Source organism: Oryctolagus cuniculus, chromosome 10 (assembly GCF_051225735.1).
Source record: "Oryctolagus cuniculus isolate XC-2025 breed Fujian yellow rabbit chromosome 10, ASM5122573v1, whole genome shotgun sequence".
In the NCBI taxonomy this organism is placed as follows: domain Eukaryota; kingdom Metazoa; phylum Chordata; class Mammalia; order Lagomorpha; family Leporidae; genus Oryctolagus; species Oryctolagus cuniculus.
Window position 1 is genome coordinate 69,805,398 of NC_142876.1, and position 15,008 is coordinate 69,820,405.

Genomic DNA, 15,008 nt, shown 5'->3' on the forward strand with positions numbered 1-15,008 from the left:
GGCCCCCCGGACCTCCTACTGGAATGCTGACAACACCTGCGCTAGGTAATAACGACACCGGTATTAGTGAACATTGCAGTGCTGTGATGCAAACTTCAGGTTCAAGCTCTTCATTCTGCTCAAGCACCCTAAGTAGATACTGCTGTTATTCAAAGAAATAGGAAGGCAGACCTTTTACACATGCTTATTTATTTATTTATTTATTTATTGACAGGCAGAGTGGACAGTGAGAGAGAGACAGAGAGAAAGGTCCTCCTTTGCCGTTGGTTCACCCTCCAATGGCCACCGCGGCCAGCGCGCTGCGGCCGGCGCACTGCGCTGATCCGATGGCAGGAGCCACGTGCTTCTCCTGGTCTCCCATGTGGGTGCAGGGCCCAAGCACTTGGGTCATCCTCCACTGCACTCCCTGGCCACAGCAGAGAGCTGGCCTGGAAGAGGAGCAACCGAGACAGAATCCGGTGTGCCGGCGCCGGAAGGCGGAGGATTAGCCTAGTGAGCTGCGGTGCCGGCCCATGCTTATTTATTTTAAAAATGACTTATTTATGGCAGGTTCTAGTCCCAGTTGGGGCACCGGATTCTGTCCCAGTTGCCCCTCTTCCAGACCAGCTCTCTGCTGTGGCCAGGGAGTGCAGTGGAGGATGGCCCAAGTGCTTGGGCCCTGCACCCCATGGGAGACCAGGAGAAGCACCTGGCTCCTGCCATCGGATCAGCACGGTGCGCCGGCAGCAGTGTGCTGGCCGCGGCGGCCATTGGAGGGCGAACCAATGGCAAAAGGAAGACCTTTCTCTCTCTCTCTCTCTCTCTCTCTCTCTCTCTCACTGTCCACTCTGCCTGTCAAAAAATAATAATAATAATAAAAGACTTATTTATGTACTTATATGAAATGCAGGATGAGAGAGAGAGGTAGAGAGAATCTTCTATCTGCTGGTTCACTCCCCAGTTGGCCATAACAGCCAGGGCTGTGCCAGGCTGAAGCCAGGAGCCAGGAGCTTCATCCATGTGGATGGCAGGGATGCGTGCTTGAGCCATCACCTGCTGCTTCCTAGGCACATTGGCAGGAAACTGAATTGGAAGCGGAGCAGCCAGGACTTGAACCAGCACTCTGATATGGGATGTGGGCATCCCAAGCAGCTAAACTCACTAAACCCAGTGAGTGCGCCACAACACCCACCCCATGTATACACTTCATTGTGAAAACATTCTTTCAAAAACTTCTTGGAAAATGGAACTAAATGGATGCTGGCGCAACAATTTTGAAATCCATGCCCAGTTTTTCCATAGTACACATTTTCCATAACCTTCTCCAAGGCTCCTCAATTACGTAACATAAGCCTGACCGCTCTGGGCCACAGCTTTGTGGCACCAGCGTATCCACAGTGCTTTGCAACCATCTCCACCATCCACCTCCAGAACTTCTGCGTTTTTCCAACTTTTTTTTGGTCCTTTTTTGAGTCTTGTGGTCTCTCAGAGATGCAAATGGCTCCAGTTTATCAGGCCCATCTGGAACATTCCTGCAGACAAAACGTAATGAGCTTCCTCCTTTGGGAGGGGAATAATGCGGGATGCTGCTTCCAAGTTACCTTCATCTTCACTTAGCTTCGAGAGCCCATTTTGCACTCTGATGCTGTCTGGGGCACCAGAGTTGACATCTGCACCACCCACCCTGTGCGGGGTGGTCTGCGCTCAGCTTGCCGTTGCCACCACTCCTGCTGACGTCAGAACATTTCCTAGGATTTTCTTCTCTGCACGGAAAATTCCACTTTAAAGTTTGCCAAGGATGGAAGCGCTGAGCAAGCTCTATGTGCGTGGGGGGGTGGGGGGGTGAGTGGGCTTCAGTCGCCAGAGCCACTGGGGTCTGATGAGTGGGTACAGAAGACAGCCTGAGCAGCCAAGCAGCCAGCTGTGAGTGCCCGCACTGCAGGGCCCACAGGACGCAGCAGCTGCTCGGAGACCCCGTGACTGTACCGCAACCAGGCATGCTTGTGAGATGTCATCTGCCCAGGGGCTGCAGGCCAGGCTCTTCCCCGGTGAGCGCTCATGAAATTGCTCAGCAGCACCCGCAGCCTCACCTGAAATTCCACACCACCCCGCTCTGTCCAAGGGCATCATTTAGGACTTCAAAGGTGCAGAGGGTGAGCATGACAAAGGCAGAGACTGTGGCTTTGCAGACCTCCACAGAGACAGCAAGGAGGGAAAGGTCAAAGTGTTGGAGGTTGGGCACGTGTCTGTCACTTCCTGCTGTGGTTCAAAGTTATCAATGTCAAGGTTAAGCTGCCACCTGCAATGCTGGCATCCCACACTGGAGCGTAGGTTCAAATCCCAGCTGCTCCACTTCCAATCCAACTCCCTGCTAATGCGCTTGGGAAGCAGAAGTGCTTGGGCTCCTGACACCCACATGGAGGCCCAGATGGAGCTCCTGGCTCCTGGCTCCCACCTGGGCCAGCCCTGGCTGTTGTGACTGGCAAGTGAACCAGTAGATGGAAGATCTCCCTCCCTCTCTCTCTCCATCACTGTGCCTTTCAAATAAATAAAAATAAATCTTTTTTAAAAAGTTAATATTGAACTCCACTTTAACAGTTTTGGATAGATACAGGTATTCATTACTTTTGTTTTTTTATCATTCAAATTTCCTCAAAGCCAATTAAGAGTTTCAGGAACACTAGAAAACTAATATAAAGAATTATCCAGGGGCTGATGTTGTGGCATAGCAGGTAAGACCACCTGCCTGCAGTGCTGGCATCCCATATGGGCGCTGGTTCGAGTTCCGGCTGCTCCATTTCCGATCCAGCTCTCTGCTATGGCCTGGGAAAGCAGTAGAAGATGGCCCAAGTCCTTGGGTCCCTGCACCCACGTGGGAGACCAGGAAGAGGCACTGCAGGTGGTGGCTTTACTGGCTATACCACAGCACCGGCCCCTCGTTCATCTGAATTTATGTCTTGTGTGGTTCATTCTTTATTTCAACCTGTTAGAGCCAGAACGTTCCCTCACTGCCACACTAGGTGATTCATGTTTCAGATGAACCAACCTCATAGGGGTGATCCTCTACCCATTCTGTGGTCACCAACGGCCACTCGGTTACTGGGACGAGAGGCTCTGAGACCTCAGACTCCCTCCAGTGAGATCAGCTGACGCTCCATCCGGGAACTCGGTTGCTGAGCAGCAGCACATCTAAACATCTTATGTTGCTCTTCCTCTGTGAGCTAGGGAGGGCAGGGTCGCCCCCTCCGTGTAGTCTCTTCCGACCTCCTGCCATTCGGTCTCTGATGGTCTCCTCCGGGACAAGGCGTGGCCAAGGTGGGCACTGGAGGCTGCTCTATGGGTAGAGATAGTGGTGTGGCTTGGCCAGTTCAGGGATGATAGTTGCGTGGGGGCTCAGGAGCCTCCCTGTCACGGGGCCTCTCCTCACCCCCTCCTCACTTCCCAGGCTCTGGTGCGCTCTGCCTCCATTTTTCAAGACACTCATGTTCCCGATTTCACTAACTTCACGTATTCTAATGAACACGGATGATTTTTCCTTCTGCAACATCATTTTCCCTTTGCTCAGCACGGTCCACTAACAGCTTCTGCTGTCTCTAACAATCTACTGTCTAGCTCCACACTTAGCGTGGCTTTTTATATTGCTCACTCCCTACAGCAGGAGTCTCACACCAACTCCTTTAAAAAAAGATTTATTTATTTACTTGAAAGAGTTACAAAGAAAGAGAAGGAGAGGCAGAGAGAGGGGAGAGAGAGAGAGAGAGAGCACGCAAGCAAGGTCTTCTACCCGCTGGTTCACTCCCCAGATGGCTGCAATGGCTGGAGCTGCGCCGATCCGAAGCCAGGAGCCAGGAGCTTCTTCAAGGTCTCCATGCAGGTGCAGGGGCCCAAGCACTTGGCCATCTTCTACTGCTTTCCCAGGCCATTAGCAGAGAGGGATTGGAGGTGGAGCAGCTGGGACTAGAACCGGCGCCCATATGGGATGCTGGCACTGCAGGTGGTGGCTTTACCTGCTACGCCACAGCGCCAGCCCTGACCAACTCCATTTTGACCACAGCTGCAGCATTCCAGGTGGGCTAGGAGTGGATGGGAAGAGATCCATGGAGACACCCACAAGATCCCAAGAAGTTTCTGCTTCAGTTAGTTCTGGTAACATTTTAGTGCAGTAGGGTGATCGCGCTGAGCAAGGGCACGTAGCTGATTCGGAGGAGCTTCGTCTGCCCTCCAGGGCCACCAGGGGAGCGCTTGCCAGTGTCTTGTCGATGGCCAGGGAGTGCTTGATTCATCTTTTCCACTGTCCTTCCCAACCTTGTGGCCATTCCAAAATTCCCAAAGAACATCCAGTGCTCAAGGACTCCTGTGTCCGCCTCAGTTCCCAGGTTCTGGAAAGCTCATTACTCCGCAGCCAACGAGGCACCTGTTCTATTTCCATCACAGCACATTAGCTACTTGCTTATGCTCAGGCTAATTAATTCTCCCCGAAGACTGCTGGAGACCACAATCGGGTTTCCCCTGCAATCACAGAACACCCAGTGCCTGTAATAGCACCTGGCATACAGCACGTGTGCAGTATTCGATGAATATTCCACTAATTCTAAATGGCTTGGCACAGCTGTAATTCAGGGTGCCCGTTAGGGACGGAAAGGTAACCACCAGAAGGAATGGTGCACATAGCATGCACATCATCTAAGAGCCACAAGAAAACTTTGAGAATAACAGTCAAATATTTATTTTAAATTTTATTTATTTAAGAGGCAGAGGTGTGAGAAAGAGTGCGCTTCCATCCACTGCTTCATTCCTCAAATGCTTGCAACAGCCAGGGTTGGGCCAGGCTGAAGCCACGGGCTAGGAACTCAACCAGCCAGGTCTCGGAGGCGAGTGGCAGAATCCACGCATTTGAGTCACCTGCTGTTCCCCAAGGTCTGCATTATCAGGAAACTGGAAGCAGGAGCAGAGCCAGGTATCACATGCAGACACTAACACGGGATACGAGTGCCTTGACTGCTATGCCAAAGACCCGTTCCCAAATCTCTATTTTTTTTTTTTATTATTTTAAAAGGTTATTTATTTACTTGAAAGAGTGCAAGCTTCCATCTGCAGGTTCACTCCTCAGGTGGCTGCAATGGCTAGGGTGGGGTTGGGTCAGGCCAGGAGTCAGGAGCTTCATCTGGGTCTCCCACATGGGTGGCAGGGGCCCAAACACTTGGGTCATTATTAGGAATCTGGATTGGACATGGAGCAGCCAGGACTCAAACCAGTGTCCATTTGGGATGCTGGTGTGGCAGGTGGAAGCTTTACCTGCTACCCCACAACTCCATCCCACTTTTTTTTTTTTTTTTTTTTTTTTTTTTGACAGGCAGAGTGGAGAGTGAGAGAGACAGAGAGAAAGGTCTTCCTTTGCCATTGGTTCGCCCTCCAATGGCCGCCGTGGCCGGCGCACCACGCTGATCCGATGGCAGGGGCCAGGTACTTATCCTGGTCTCCCATGGGGTGCAGGGCCCAAGGACTTGGGCCTTCCTCCACTGCACTCCCGGGCCACAGCAGAGAGCTGGCCTGGAAGAGGGGCAACCGAACAGAATCCGGCGCCCCAACCGGGACTAGAACCCGGTGTGCCAGTGCTGCAAGGCGGAGGATTAGCCTAGTGAGCCGCAGCGCCAGCTCCATCCCACTTTTTAAAAGATTTATTTATTTATTTGAAAGGCAGAGTCACCGAGAGGCAAAGGTAGAGAGATTTTTCCATCTGCTGGTTCATTCCCCAAATGGCCGCAACGGCCGGAGCTGGACCAATCCGAAGCCAGGAGCCAGGAGCTTCTTACGGGTCTCCCATGCGGGTGCAGAGGCCCAATCATTTGGGCCACTGTCCTCTACTTTTCCGGGCCATAGCAGAGAGCTGGATCGCAAGTGGAGCAGCCAGGTCTCAAACCAGCACCCATATGAGATGCTGGTTCTGCAGGAAGCGGCTTTACAAACGTTACGCCACAGTGCAGGCCCCACACCACTGGGTATATGGTGGTAGCAGTCAAGCTACCACTTCGGAGACTTGTGTCTCTTATCTGAATGCCTGGTTTCAAGTCCTGCTCTGCTCCAACCTAGCTTCCTGCTTATGTGTACACTGAGGCAGCAAGAGATGGCTTTGGGTTCCTGCACTCATACGGGAATCCTCGACTGTTTCCAGCTCTAGCCTTTGGTGTGGCCCAGCCCTGGTTGTTGCAGGCTTTTGAATAGTGAACCAGGCAGGTTGATCTGCTTGTATCTCTCTTTGCCTTTCAAGTTTTTTTTTTTTTTTTTTTTTTTTTTTTAAGATTTATTTATTTGAAAAATCAGAGTTACAGAGAGGAGAGGCAGAGAGAAAGGTCTTCCATCCACTGATTCACTCTCCAATTGGCTGCAATGGCCAGAGCTGCACTGATCTGAAGCCAGGAGCCAGGAGCTTCTTCCAGGTCTCCCACAAGGGTGCAGGGGCCCAAGGACTTGGGCCATCTTCTACTGCTTTCCCAGGCCATAGCAGAGAGCTGGAGGGTAAATGGAACAACTGGGACTCGAAGCGGGGCCCATATGGGATGCTGGCACTGCAGGCAGTGGCTTTACCGCTACACCACAGCACTGGGCCCCTGAAGTACTTTTTTTTTTTTTTTTTTTTTAAGTTGCTCGGGGCCAGTATTGTGGCAGAGTGGTTTAAGCCAATGCCTGCAATGCCAGCATCCCATATGAACACTAGTTCAAGTCCCAGATGCTCCACTTTCAATCGAGCTCCCTGCTAATGTGCCTGGGAAAGCAGATGGCCCTGACATCTACACAAAGACAGGAACAAAGAATTCCTGTCTCCTGGCTTTGGCCTGGCCTAGCCTGGACCATTGTGGCCATTTACGGAGTGATCAGCATCTACCTCTGTATCTCTGTCTCTTCCTCTAATTCTGCCTTTAAAATAAACAAATCAATATTTAATTTCGGTTTTTTTTTTTTTTTTTTTTTTTTTTTTTTTTTTTGAGAGGGACACCAAACACACTGGAATGTAGGAGGAAAATAAGATGGGAGAGGGAGGTGATACTCAACTTCGGAGGTGGAAAAACTTATGCCAAGACCACGTAGGGAAGTGTTAGGTATTTGGGTTACACCTGAAGTGAGGTCTGGCCCGGAGCTGAAGTTGCATGGAGTCAGCTTACAGGTATGAGAATTACAGACTTGTGCCAAGAAGCCGTCATCTAAGGTTGTGTCTACAGACTCGGAGCAAAGCCCAGAGGTGGAGTCCTTGGAAACACAAATGTGCAAGAGCCAGGCAGGATGGAGATGAAGAAAATCCAGAAAAAGCCTCATGAAGTCTAAGGAGAAAGCTTCCCAAGAGGCCTGAAAGCTGCTGCCAGAAGTCCTGGCGGGGAGAGCCCCAGCTCACGGCTCAGCCCCAGCTCCAGCGGCCTTCCTGGGGGTGGGGGGGAGTGAGACGGAGGCAGCGAGGGCAGACATTCCTCCCCTTGCTCTGCTGATGGAGCGGAAGACGGCCTTGCTGCGTGCCTCTGTGCAGCCAACTCCCCATGCGTCCTTTAGGAAAGATCTGGCCAGGGACAACATTTACTGACCCCGAGAGAAGACCCAGGAAGTCCGGCACATGAGGCCAAAAGAAACATAATGTAAATCATTTAGATGAGGGTCCATCAAAAAGTGCAAGGAAAATGAAATTAAAACCACAGACTTCTCAAGAATTTTCTTGAAGCACTCTCATATTTACGAATGGTGCTAATACTTTTAATTAAGGTGCTATTAATATGATGTCTTGAGTGTCTCTGGACAAAAAAAAAATCTGACAAGTGAAAAGTGATGGGATACACAGCCCAAACCCATCACTTGGTTAGGAAACAGGAAGGGCACAGGCCTCAGGAATGAATCTTTGGCTTCCTTGAAATAGGAAATGTTTGGGGAAAGCAAAACATCAGATGCAGGGTAACACCAATTTGCTAAACGGTATTGAATGGCGGCACTTATTTGAAATTAATTCTGACCTTAAGGCAACACTACCATCCGTATTTGAATATTTTTCCAGGTAAGTATAGGAATATTATTAACTTCTCTGTAGCTTTCATCCGGACAATATATTAGGATAGAAAGACTACTGGGTGGTATAAAGCAAGTAACCAACATGAACCCATCTCAATTTGTGTTAATTGCTAGTTATGAAAATCTGAAAATCAACCCAGAGGGAAAGATTCATTATGTGAAACAGAGCTCTCCTAAGATAATGCACACAAACCAACATAGTCTATTTAATAAAAATATTTAATGCTGCCAAAAGGTATAAAAATACAGTAGGAATGGCAGTACAATACAAAGTAATCTCTCCTAATTTATTTCTTTTACAACTTTCTACATTTCATACACGCATTAAAAAAACACTTAACAGTACATGAAATTCAAGGGTTCTGCAAAGTCTTCTGCTGGTGGGTGCTCTTCATTCCCTGGATGTAAAGTTTACTTTGTAAACAGACAACTGTGAGGCCATCTACAGGTTTTAGCAAGCCTCACTTCAGTTTCCGGAGTGGGCTTCAGGTCTTGCTTTGCACATCAATGGTTCAAAATTTATAGCTGCAGAATATTCTCAAGTCATGAATATTTAGGTGTCTGTCAATCTTGGCCTAAAACATAAAATAAGAAGTCATCTATTCAATTCATAGTTACCAAACACACAGACGTACACAGACACACCACAAACATGAAAGGACTGACAATGAACTAAAAAGGCAACCAAAAATCATTCCAACATATCACATTCAACCACACATAAGGGCTTCACTTGATGTAATTATGCTCAAGTCCTTGATTTTTCCAGTAGAACTGGTGATATGAAGTAGACTCATGCTAAAGCCAGTGTAACTCATATTCTTCTTCAGGAATTGCTAACTATGAATTTTCAGGCCATCCTGTTTTATTCAAGAAATGACCTCTACGTGAGATACTGACAGACAGACAGGTTAAAAAAAAAAAAAAAAGATATCCACAAGAATTTAGCAAGACTGTATGGTATGTGCTAGACTTACCAACACTTTGGAATTCAATGCAAAAGTCTAATCCAATTTGGACCTCCACTGTATAACACTGCTAAAAATATTATCAGCGTAATGTCTGAACATAAAGTTGGCTTAGCTTTAAATCAGATTGTTAGCAGATGTTTTTTGTCCTGAAGGATAATACTAATGATTACAGCTACAGAACTGCAGAGACACGATACTTAAGTTACTATTGATATAAAAGAAAACACAGACATACAATCATTGACAGGTTTATTGTATTTTAATGCCAAAAGGTAAAAATAAGTGAGCATTAAAACAAGCAGTAGACAGAGGGAAGGACTGTTGCAAGCGCAGTTTTTAATGCCATTTCACAATATTCGCAAATAACTGAATTTTTTGGGAGGTCAATGGTATTTCCATTCTTCCACCAATGCCCCTTGCTACCACCAAAAAATCCAAGTCTAAATACTTTTCACTACTGTAGCTCCACATACATAAACAGGAAATGTAGACCACATCCACACATCTAGCCACAGCAGTTACTGGAAAACCCTCTCATGCTGAGGACTGGGTTTCTTTCTGCCCACTGGCTCCTTCCTCTAGGAAGCATAATTGTACCAAGCTCTTCTGAGATGTTGTGAACAGTCCATTTTTTTTTCTCCTGATTTTCCAAAACAGAGGGAGAAATGCCAGGTCATCAGGAAAGCACTCTCATGAGAAGTCTGAGTCACAAACCCCACCACAGACACTGATTACAGAGATCTCCAGACCTGAACCAAAGTGGCCGACGTAAGCACAGGCACTTGGAGATTCCGACTGCTAAAAAATACACACTTATGTCCCACGCATGCAGAGGCCTGCTCTTTAAAACAAAGGAACGAAATCTGACCAGCGAGAGTGAATCATATTAACGGTTTGGTTTACAGCCTATTCTGATGTTCTAGAATTCTTCAGTTTCAGGGGCAGTTCCAACTGTTTCACCAAAGTTTTCTTGTTCAACTGCTTTTTGCTTCACATTAAAAAAATAGTAAGGGGGTGAATATTTGGCCTAGTGGTAAAGACTCTGGTTAGGAAGCCTGCATTCTGTATCAGAGCACCTAGATTCAACACCTGGCTCTGCTCCTGAGTCCAGCTTCCTACTAAGGCACACCCTGGTAATGACGGCTCAAGCGCTTGCATCCCTGTCACCTATGTGGGAGACCTGGATGAGTTCCCAGCTCGTGGCTTCAGTTCCCCAGTCTGTTGCGGGCATTTAGGGAGCGAAGCAGTAAATAATGGGAACTCTTTCTGCCTCTCTAATAAATGAATCAAAATTAAAAGACAAAAAAGAGGGTTAGTTTGGATTTTAACAGGTAAGAGTGGTTGTCTGCATTGTCTCAGTTAAATATCTGGCTTCAATATTCCATGAAAACATAGTCAGTGTGACATGATGGGAAGGTGGGTGGTGTGGAGTCACTGGACCTCCACAGACAGGGGCTGACTCACAGCTCTGCTCTGTATTCACAGGGCAGCCGCGGGCAAGTCACTTTTCTTTGACTCTGTTTTCTTATCTGAAATTAGGGATAGTGATATCTACCTGGAAGAGGTGTTTTGTGGATTAGGTTTTGCTTCCACATTTTAACTGGTTGGCAGAATTGTACATGCTCAACACACAAGGCTGTCCTTCCCAATTAGTTTGTTAAAGATACACTTACCAAGAATGAACCATCTTTTATCATAACAATGAAAAGAAAAGTGAGTTTTAAAACTCTGATTATTTCTATATAAACAGAAGATGAAATCATTGGAGGGTTAACTGCTTTAAAAGACTTTGCCAGACTGAGAGACAAATGAGCTTCATCTTAGAAGACGCTAATATGTTTACTTGAATCACTTTTTGCTGTCTTACAGAATAAGATAAAAGTAAAATGAGGTCAAACAAATCAAAGGAAATTAGCCATGCCATCTTTGGAGAAGGTGACCCTGCACACTGCCAAACTGTTCTCTCACTGCGCCAGAGCAAGGCCAGATACATAGAGCTTCCCCCCAATGCCAGCCCCACCTGGCAGGTGGGGCATCACCCTGCACCTACAGTCACTCTGACCCACAGACATGCACACCAATATTCTCTGGAAATGAATCAAGGCTATCCACAGACTTCTCTAACCCATGTTAGAGAAGCAATGTTGAAAAGATAACTTCCTCAAGACACCAAACTCAAAATGCTGAAAGGTTCTTACAGTGATGTGTAACCAAGAGCAAGAGCATCACGTGTCTCAACAGTCTATGCCAGATGAGGGCAACAATGAAGACAACCCGATGCCTGTTCTCTATAAAGGGGAAAAAACCCAGTGCAATTGTCCTTGCAGCTCCCCCAAATCTGCTGTGTAAGACCAGATAGCACTGGGCAGACTCTAAGTAGTATCCTCCCTGAATCCAATAATTCCATACTCTAATTAAAAACCTGAAACACAGAGTTCAAAAAACTGAACTTTTCATTCTCTCAATGGACTGCCCAAGGATGTTCAGGGCTCTAACATGTTCTTGTGTTAGGTTTCTACTGCTAAAGACAAAGCCATCTGGGGCCAGCGCTGTAGTTTAGTAGGTCCTGCTTGCTCCGCTTCCGAGCTAGCTCCCTAACGGGCTAGGAAAAGCAAAGGAAGGTGGCTCAAATGCCTGGGGCCCTGCCACCCATGTGGGAGACCCAGAAGAAGCTCCTGGCTTCTGTCTGGTCCAGCCTTGGCCTTTGTGGCTATCCATGGAGTGAACCAGTGGATGGAGGACCTCTCTCTCTCTCTAACTCTTTCAAATAAACTTTAAAATAAAATTAAGAAAGACAAACTCATTCAAGCCAAGTGAATGTTTCTCATACCACTTTATGCCATGGCTCTTGTCCAAGTTGAGCAGACACGGGAAAGGATCAGCAGTGACAGTGAAGAACAAATGCTTCCCAAAGACAGCGAGTCTTTCTGAACGCGGGAATCAAAGGAGGTAACTGCTCCCCTGAAGAATCGAGAGAGCACTTGTGCAGACTGCTCATGGTTATTCTTGGAGCAATCTGAGGTGTGCAATATCCAGAAAAATCCCTGCTGCTAAAGGAAAAATGAGATAACCCAAATCACACTATTTTCCTAGATTTTTTTTTCCTTCAGTGCATCACCCAAGAGAGTGAAAAAGCCTGAATTCGCAAATCAGGATGAGCACGAAATGGCTATGTCAGGCTAGGCACATAGGGCACAGCAGTAAGTGTGCAATGTCTGAAATGGGAACTGCAGAGCTGACACAATCAACTTCTTTCCACCAAGGCACGCAACCTCGTACATAGACAGTTGCAATGTCCAGTAAACCCACTATGTGAGTCTCTTGGTGCTGTTATCCCAGAAACACTACTTAGGCATTAGAACAAACCAATCAAACCCAAACTGAGGGAAAGGTGGACAATACATGTCAACTCCATGGTAAATCATTGAGGCTATAACCAAGACCTATATTTTAAGTCATGAAGATATACTTCTATTATGTAGCAAAAGACTACATTTCTATTTTATTTTTAAGATTCAATGCCTTTTTCAAGCCACTGTCTGCAGTGCTGGAATCCCATATGGGCACCGGTTCATGTCCAGCTGCTCCATTTCCAATTTTAATCTCTGCTAATGGCTTCGGAAAAGTAGCGGAAGATGGCCCAAGTGTTTGGGGCTCTGCCACACAGGTTGGAGGCCTGGATAAAGCTTGTTCCTGATCTTGGCCTAACCCAGCCCCACGGTTCTGGCCATTTGGGGAGTGAACCAGAACAGACGGAAAATTGATCTCTGTCTCTCCCTTTCAAATAAATAAAATTTTAAGTCTTAAAAAAAAAAAACCACACACACACACACACACACACACACACAAAACAGGGGCTGGCATTGTGGCATAACAGATTAAGCCTCCACCTAAAATGCCACCATCCCAGTATGGGCTCCAGTTTGAGGCCCAGCTGCTCCACTGTGAAATGTGCTTGAGAAAGAAGCAGAAGTCCTTGGGCCCCTGCACCCGGAACTCCGGGATCCTTGCTTAGGCCTGGCCCAACCTTGGCCACTACAGCAATCTGGAGAGTGAACCAGCAGATGGAAGATCTCTCTCTAGCTGTCTCTCCTCCTCTCTCTGTCAAATAAATAAACTCTGTCAAATAAATGAAAAAATAAATCTTAAAAAAATAAAATAAAATAAAACAACAAGATATCAAAGTCAAATAAGGGCTTCTTAACAGTAAAGGACCCCCTCCATGCTGCTCTGGCTGGAGGTCTTTGACTCTAATAATAAACCTTTTTAAATCCAAAAAACTAAATAAATAAAAAGAGTAAAGGAGACTTTATTAACTGTTGATATATACCTGAGAATGCACAACAACCACTTTTGCTATGCACTCAGTTCCAAACTGTGAAGAGAGGTGTCAGGTACAGTGGGATGTAGGACAGCCACAGACTCCATCCCTGGAGGGTGTGCAACAGACTGAAAGTCAACACCCTTGCAGAACATTCTTTACTCACTGAGAACCCATGGGTAGAAGAAAAAAATACATCAGTATTTATAGAAAAAGAAATAGTCTTTCCTCTCTTTCTCTCTCTCTACATAAATACACACACACACACACACACACACACACACATATATATATAAAACAGTATTCAGTTTCTAATAGGCTGCATAAAAAACACTAAGATTGTATCTGAAAGTAAAAATCAAAACAGACTAGATTTTCCAACCTGTATAAAAATCAGGCAGGCAATCTGGAAACGTAGATACTCATTAAGTATAGGATATTTTCCTAAGAGAGAAATTACCTAATTCTAAAATATATTACATGAGATGTTTCAATGACAGCACCACAAAAGTAAAAACGTCAAGTCTCAGGATGATTATGGCTGAGTAATAACACCTACCTCATAAGTTGGTTGTGAGGATTAGATCGGATAATATAGGAAACATGCTGAGCACAGTGCTTGGCACCTAGTAAACGACCAATATGTGAGAGCCACCATCACTGTGAATTAATGCTGAGAGCAGAGAGGGAACTGAGAAAAAACCCGAGGACTGTTCTTTGTCCTAACCTGTTTTTGAACTCCATGTTGATTGTCCCATATCATCAATTCTGACACAGGGGTTAAGTCACTTAGGAACCAGAACCCTTCCGCCAACATGCTTGTTTAGTAGAGCTTCTTTAGAAGAAATTGACTAACAAGGGTTTTTTTTTTTTTTTTTCACTTCCTTTCTCCTTGCTCAATCTTTAGTAGTTAAAAAAAAAAAAAAAAAAAAAAAAAAAACTTGTTACAGAATCTTTTTTCCTCCTTAACCTATTAAAGAAGCAATGACATCTGATTAAAGTCAAAATACAAGTGTCTATAAAAGCTTTTTAAAAATTACAAAGTATTATGAAGACCTAAAGGACATATAGTTTCTTTTAAAGACACAAAACCACCAAGGTTCTTTATCTAACTGTCTTCCTCCAGCAGTTCCCAGAGAGGCAGGAGCAGGGGCCACGACCATGTCCATCTCCCTGACTGGAATACCTCATTTAACAAGGGTCAGGATAGCAGCTGTGGGCACCACAACCTACTGTCATATATCTTCAATAATTAGTAGATGGTACCTACCCAAAATATTATCACTGGTAAAAACTGAATATTCTTTAAAGCTTCCACAGTCCACACCATCCTCAAGGATCTGCCGGAAGTGGGAAGATGACTGACCTCTGCGGCAGCTCACCAACAAGTGTTTACTACACTGAACATGGCTTTTAAAATATATCACAACAAACAGCACCAGGAAGGACAGAAGCAGACAACAAGCAAAGCTGAAATGGTGGTTCCCACAAAGCACATTCACCCAGCAAAGGGGTCAGGGACAACCTTATCAGTGTGTTTCCTGTAAGAACGCTTTACCTTTTTGTTTCCAGCACAGCCTTTTTCACTGGGAGTTTAAGGCCTACCCATGTTTGACTTGCAGAGTTAACACACTGTATTTTAGCAAGATAAACCAATGCAAAGTGGAATGAAAGATTTTAGACCAGTAACA

At 46.1% G+C, this 15,008-nt stretch overlaps 1 protein-coding gene across 3 annotated transcripts in view; it reads right to left on the minus strand.

The window, feature by feature from the left end:
* Positions 1-8,226: 8,226 nt before the first annotated feature.
* The window catches only part of PTPN2 (protein tyrosine phosphatase non-receptor type 2), a 111,526-nt gene continuing 104,744 nt past the window's right edge, over positions 8,227-15,008 (minus strand). For all 3 annotated transcript variants that reach the window (XM_089305379.1, XM_070050527.2, XM_002713523.6), the window contains one exon: positions 8,227-8,600. In XM_089305379.1, the coding sequence (XP_089161505.1) occupies positions 8,579-8,600 (22 nt within the window). In that variant the 3' untranslated portion in view covers positions 8,227-8,578. The remainder of the gene's footprint in view (positions 8,601-15,008) is intronic.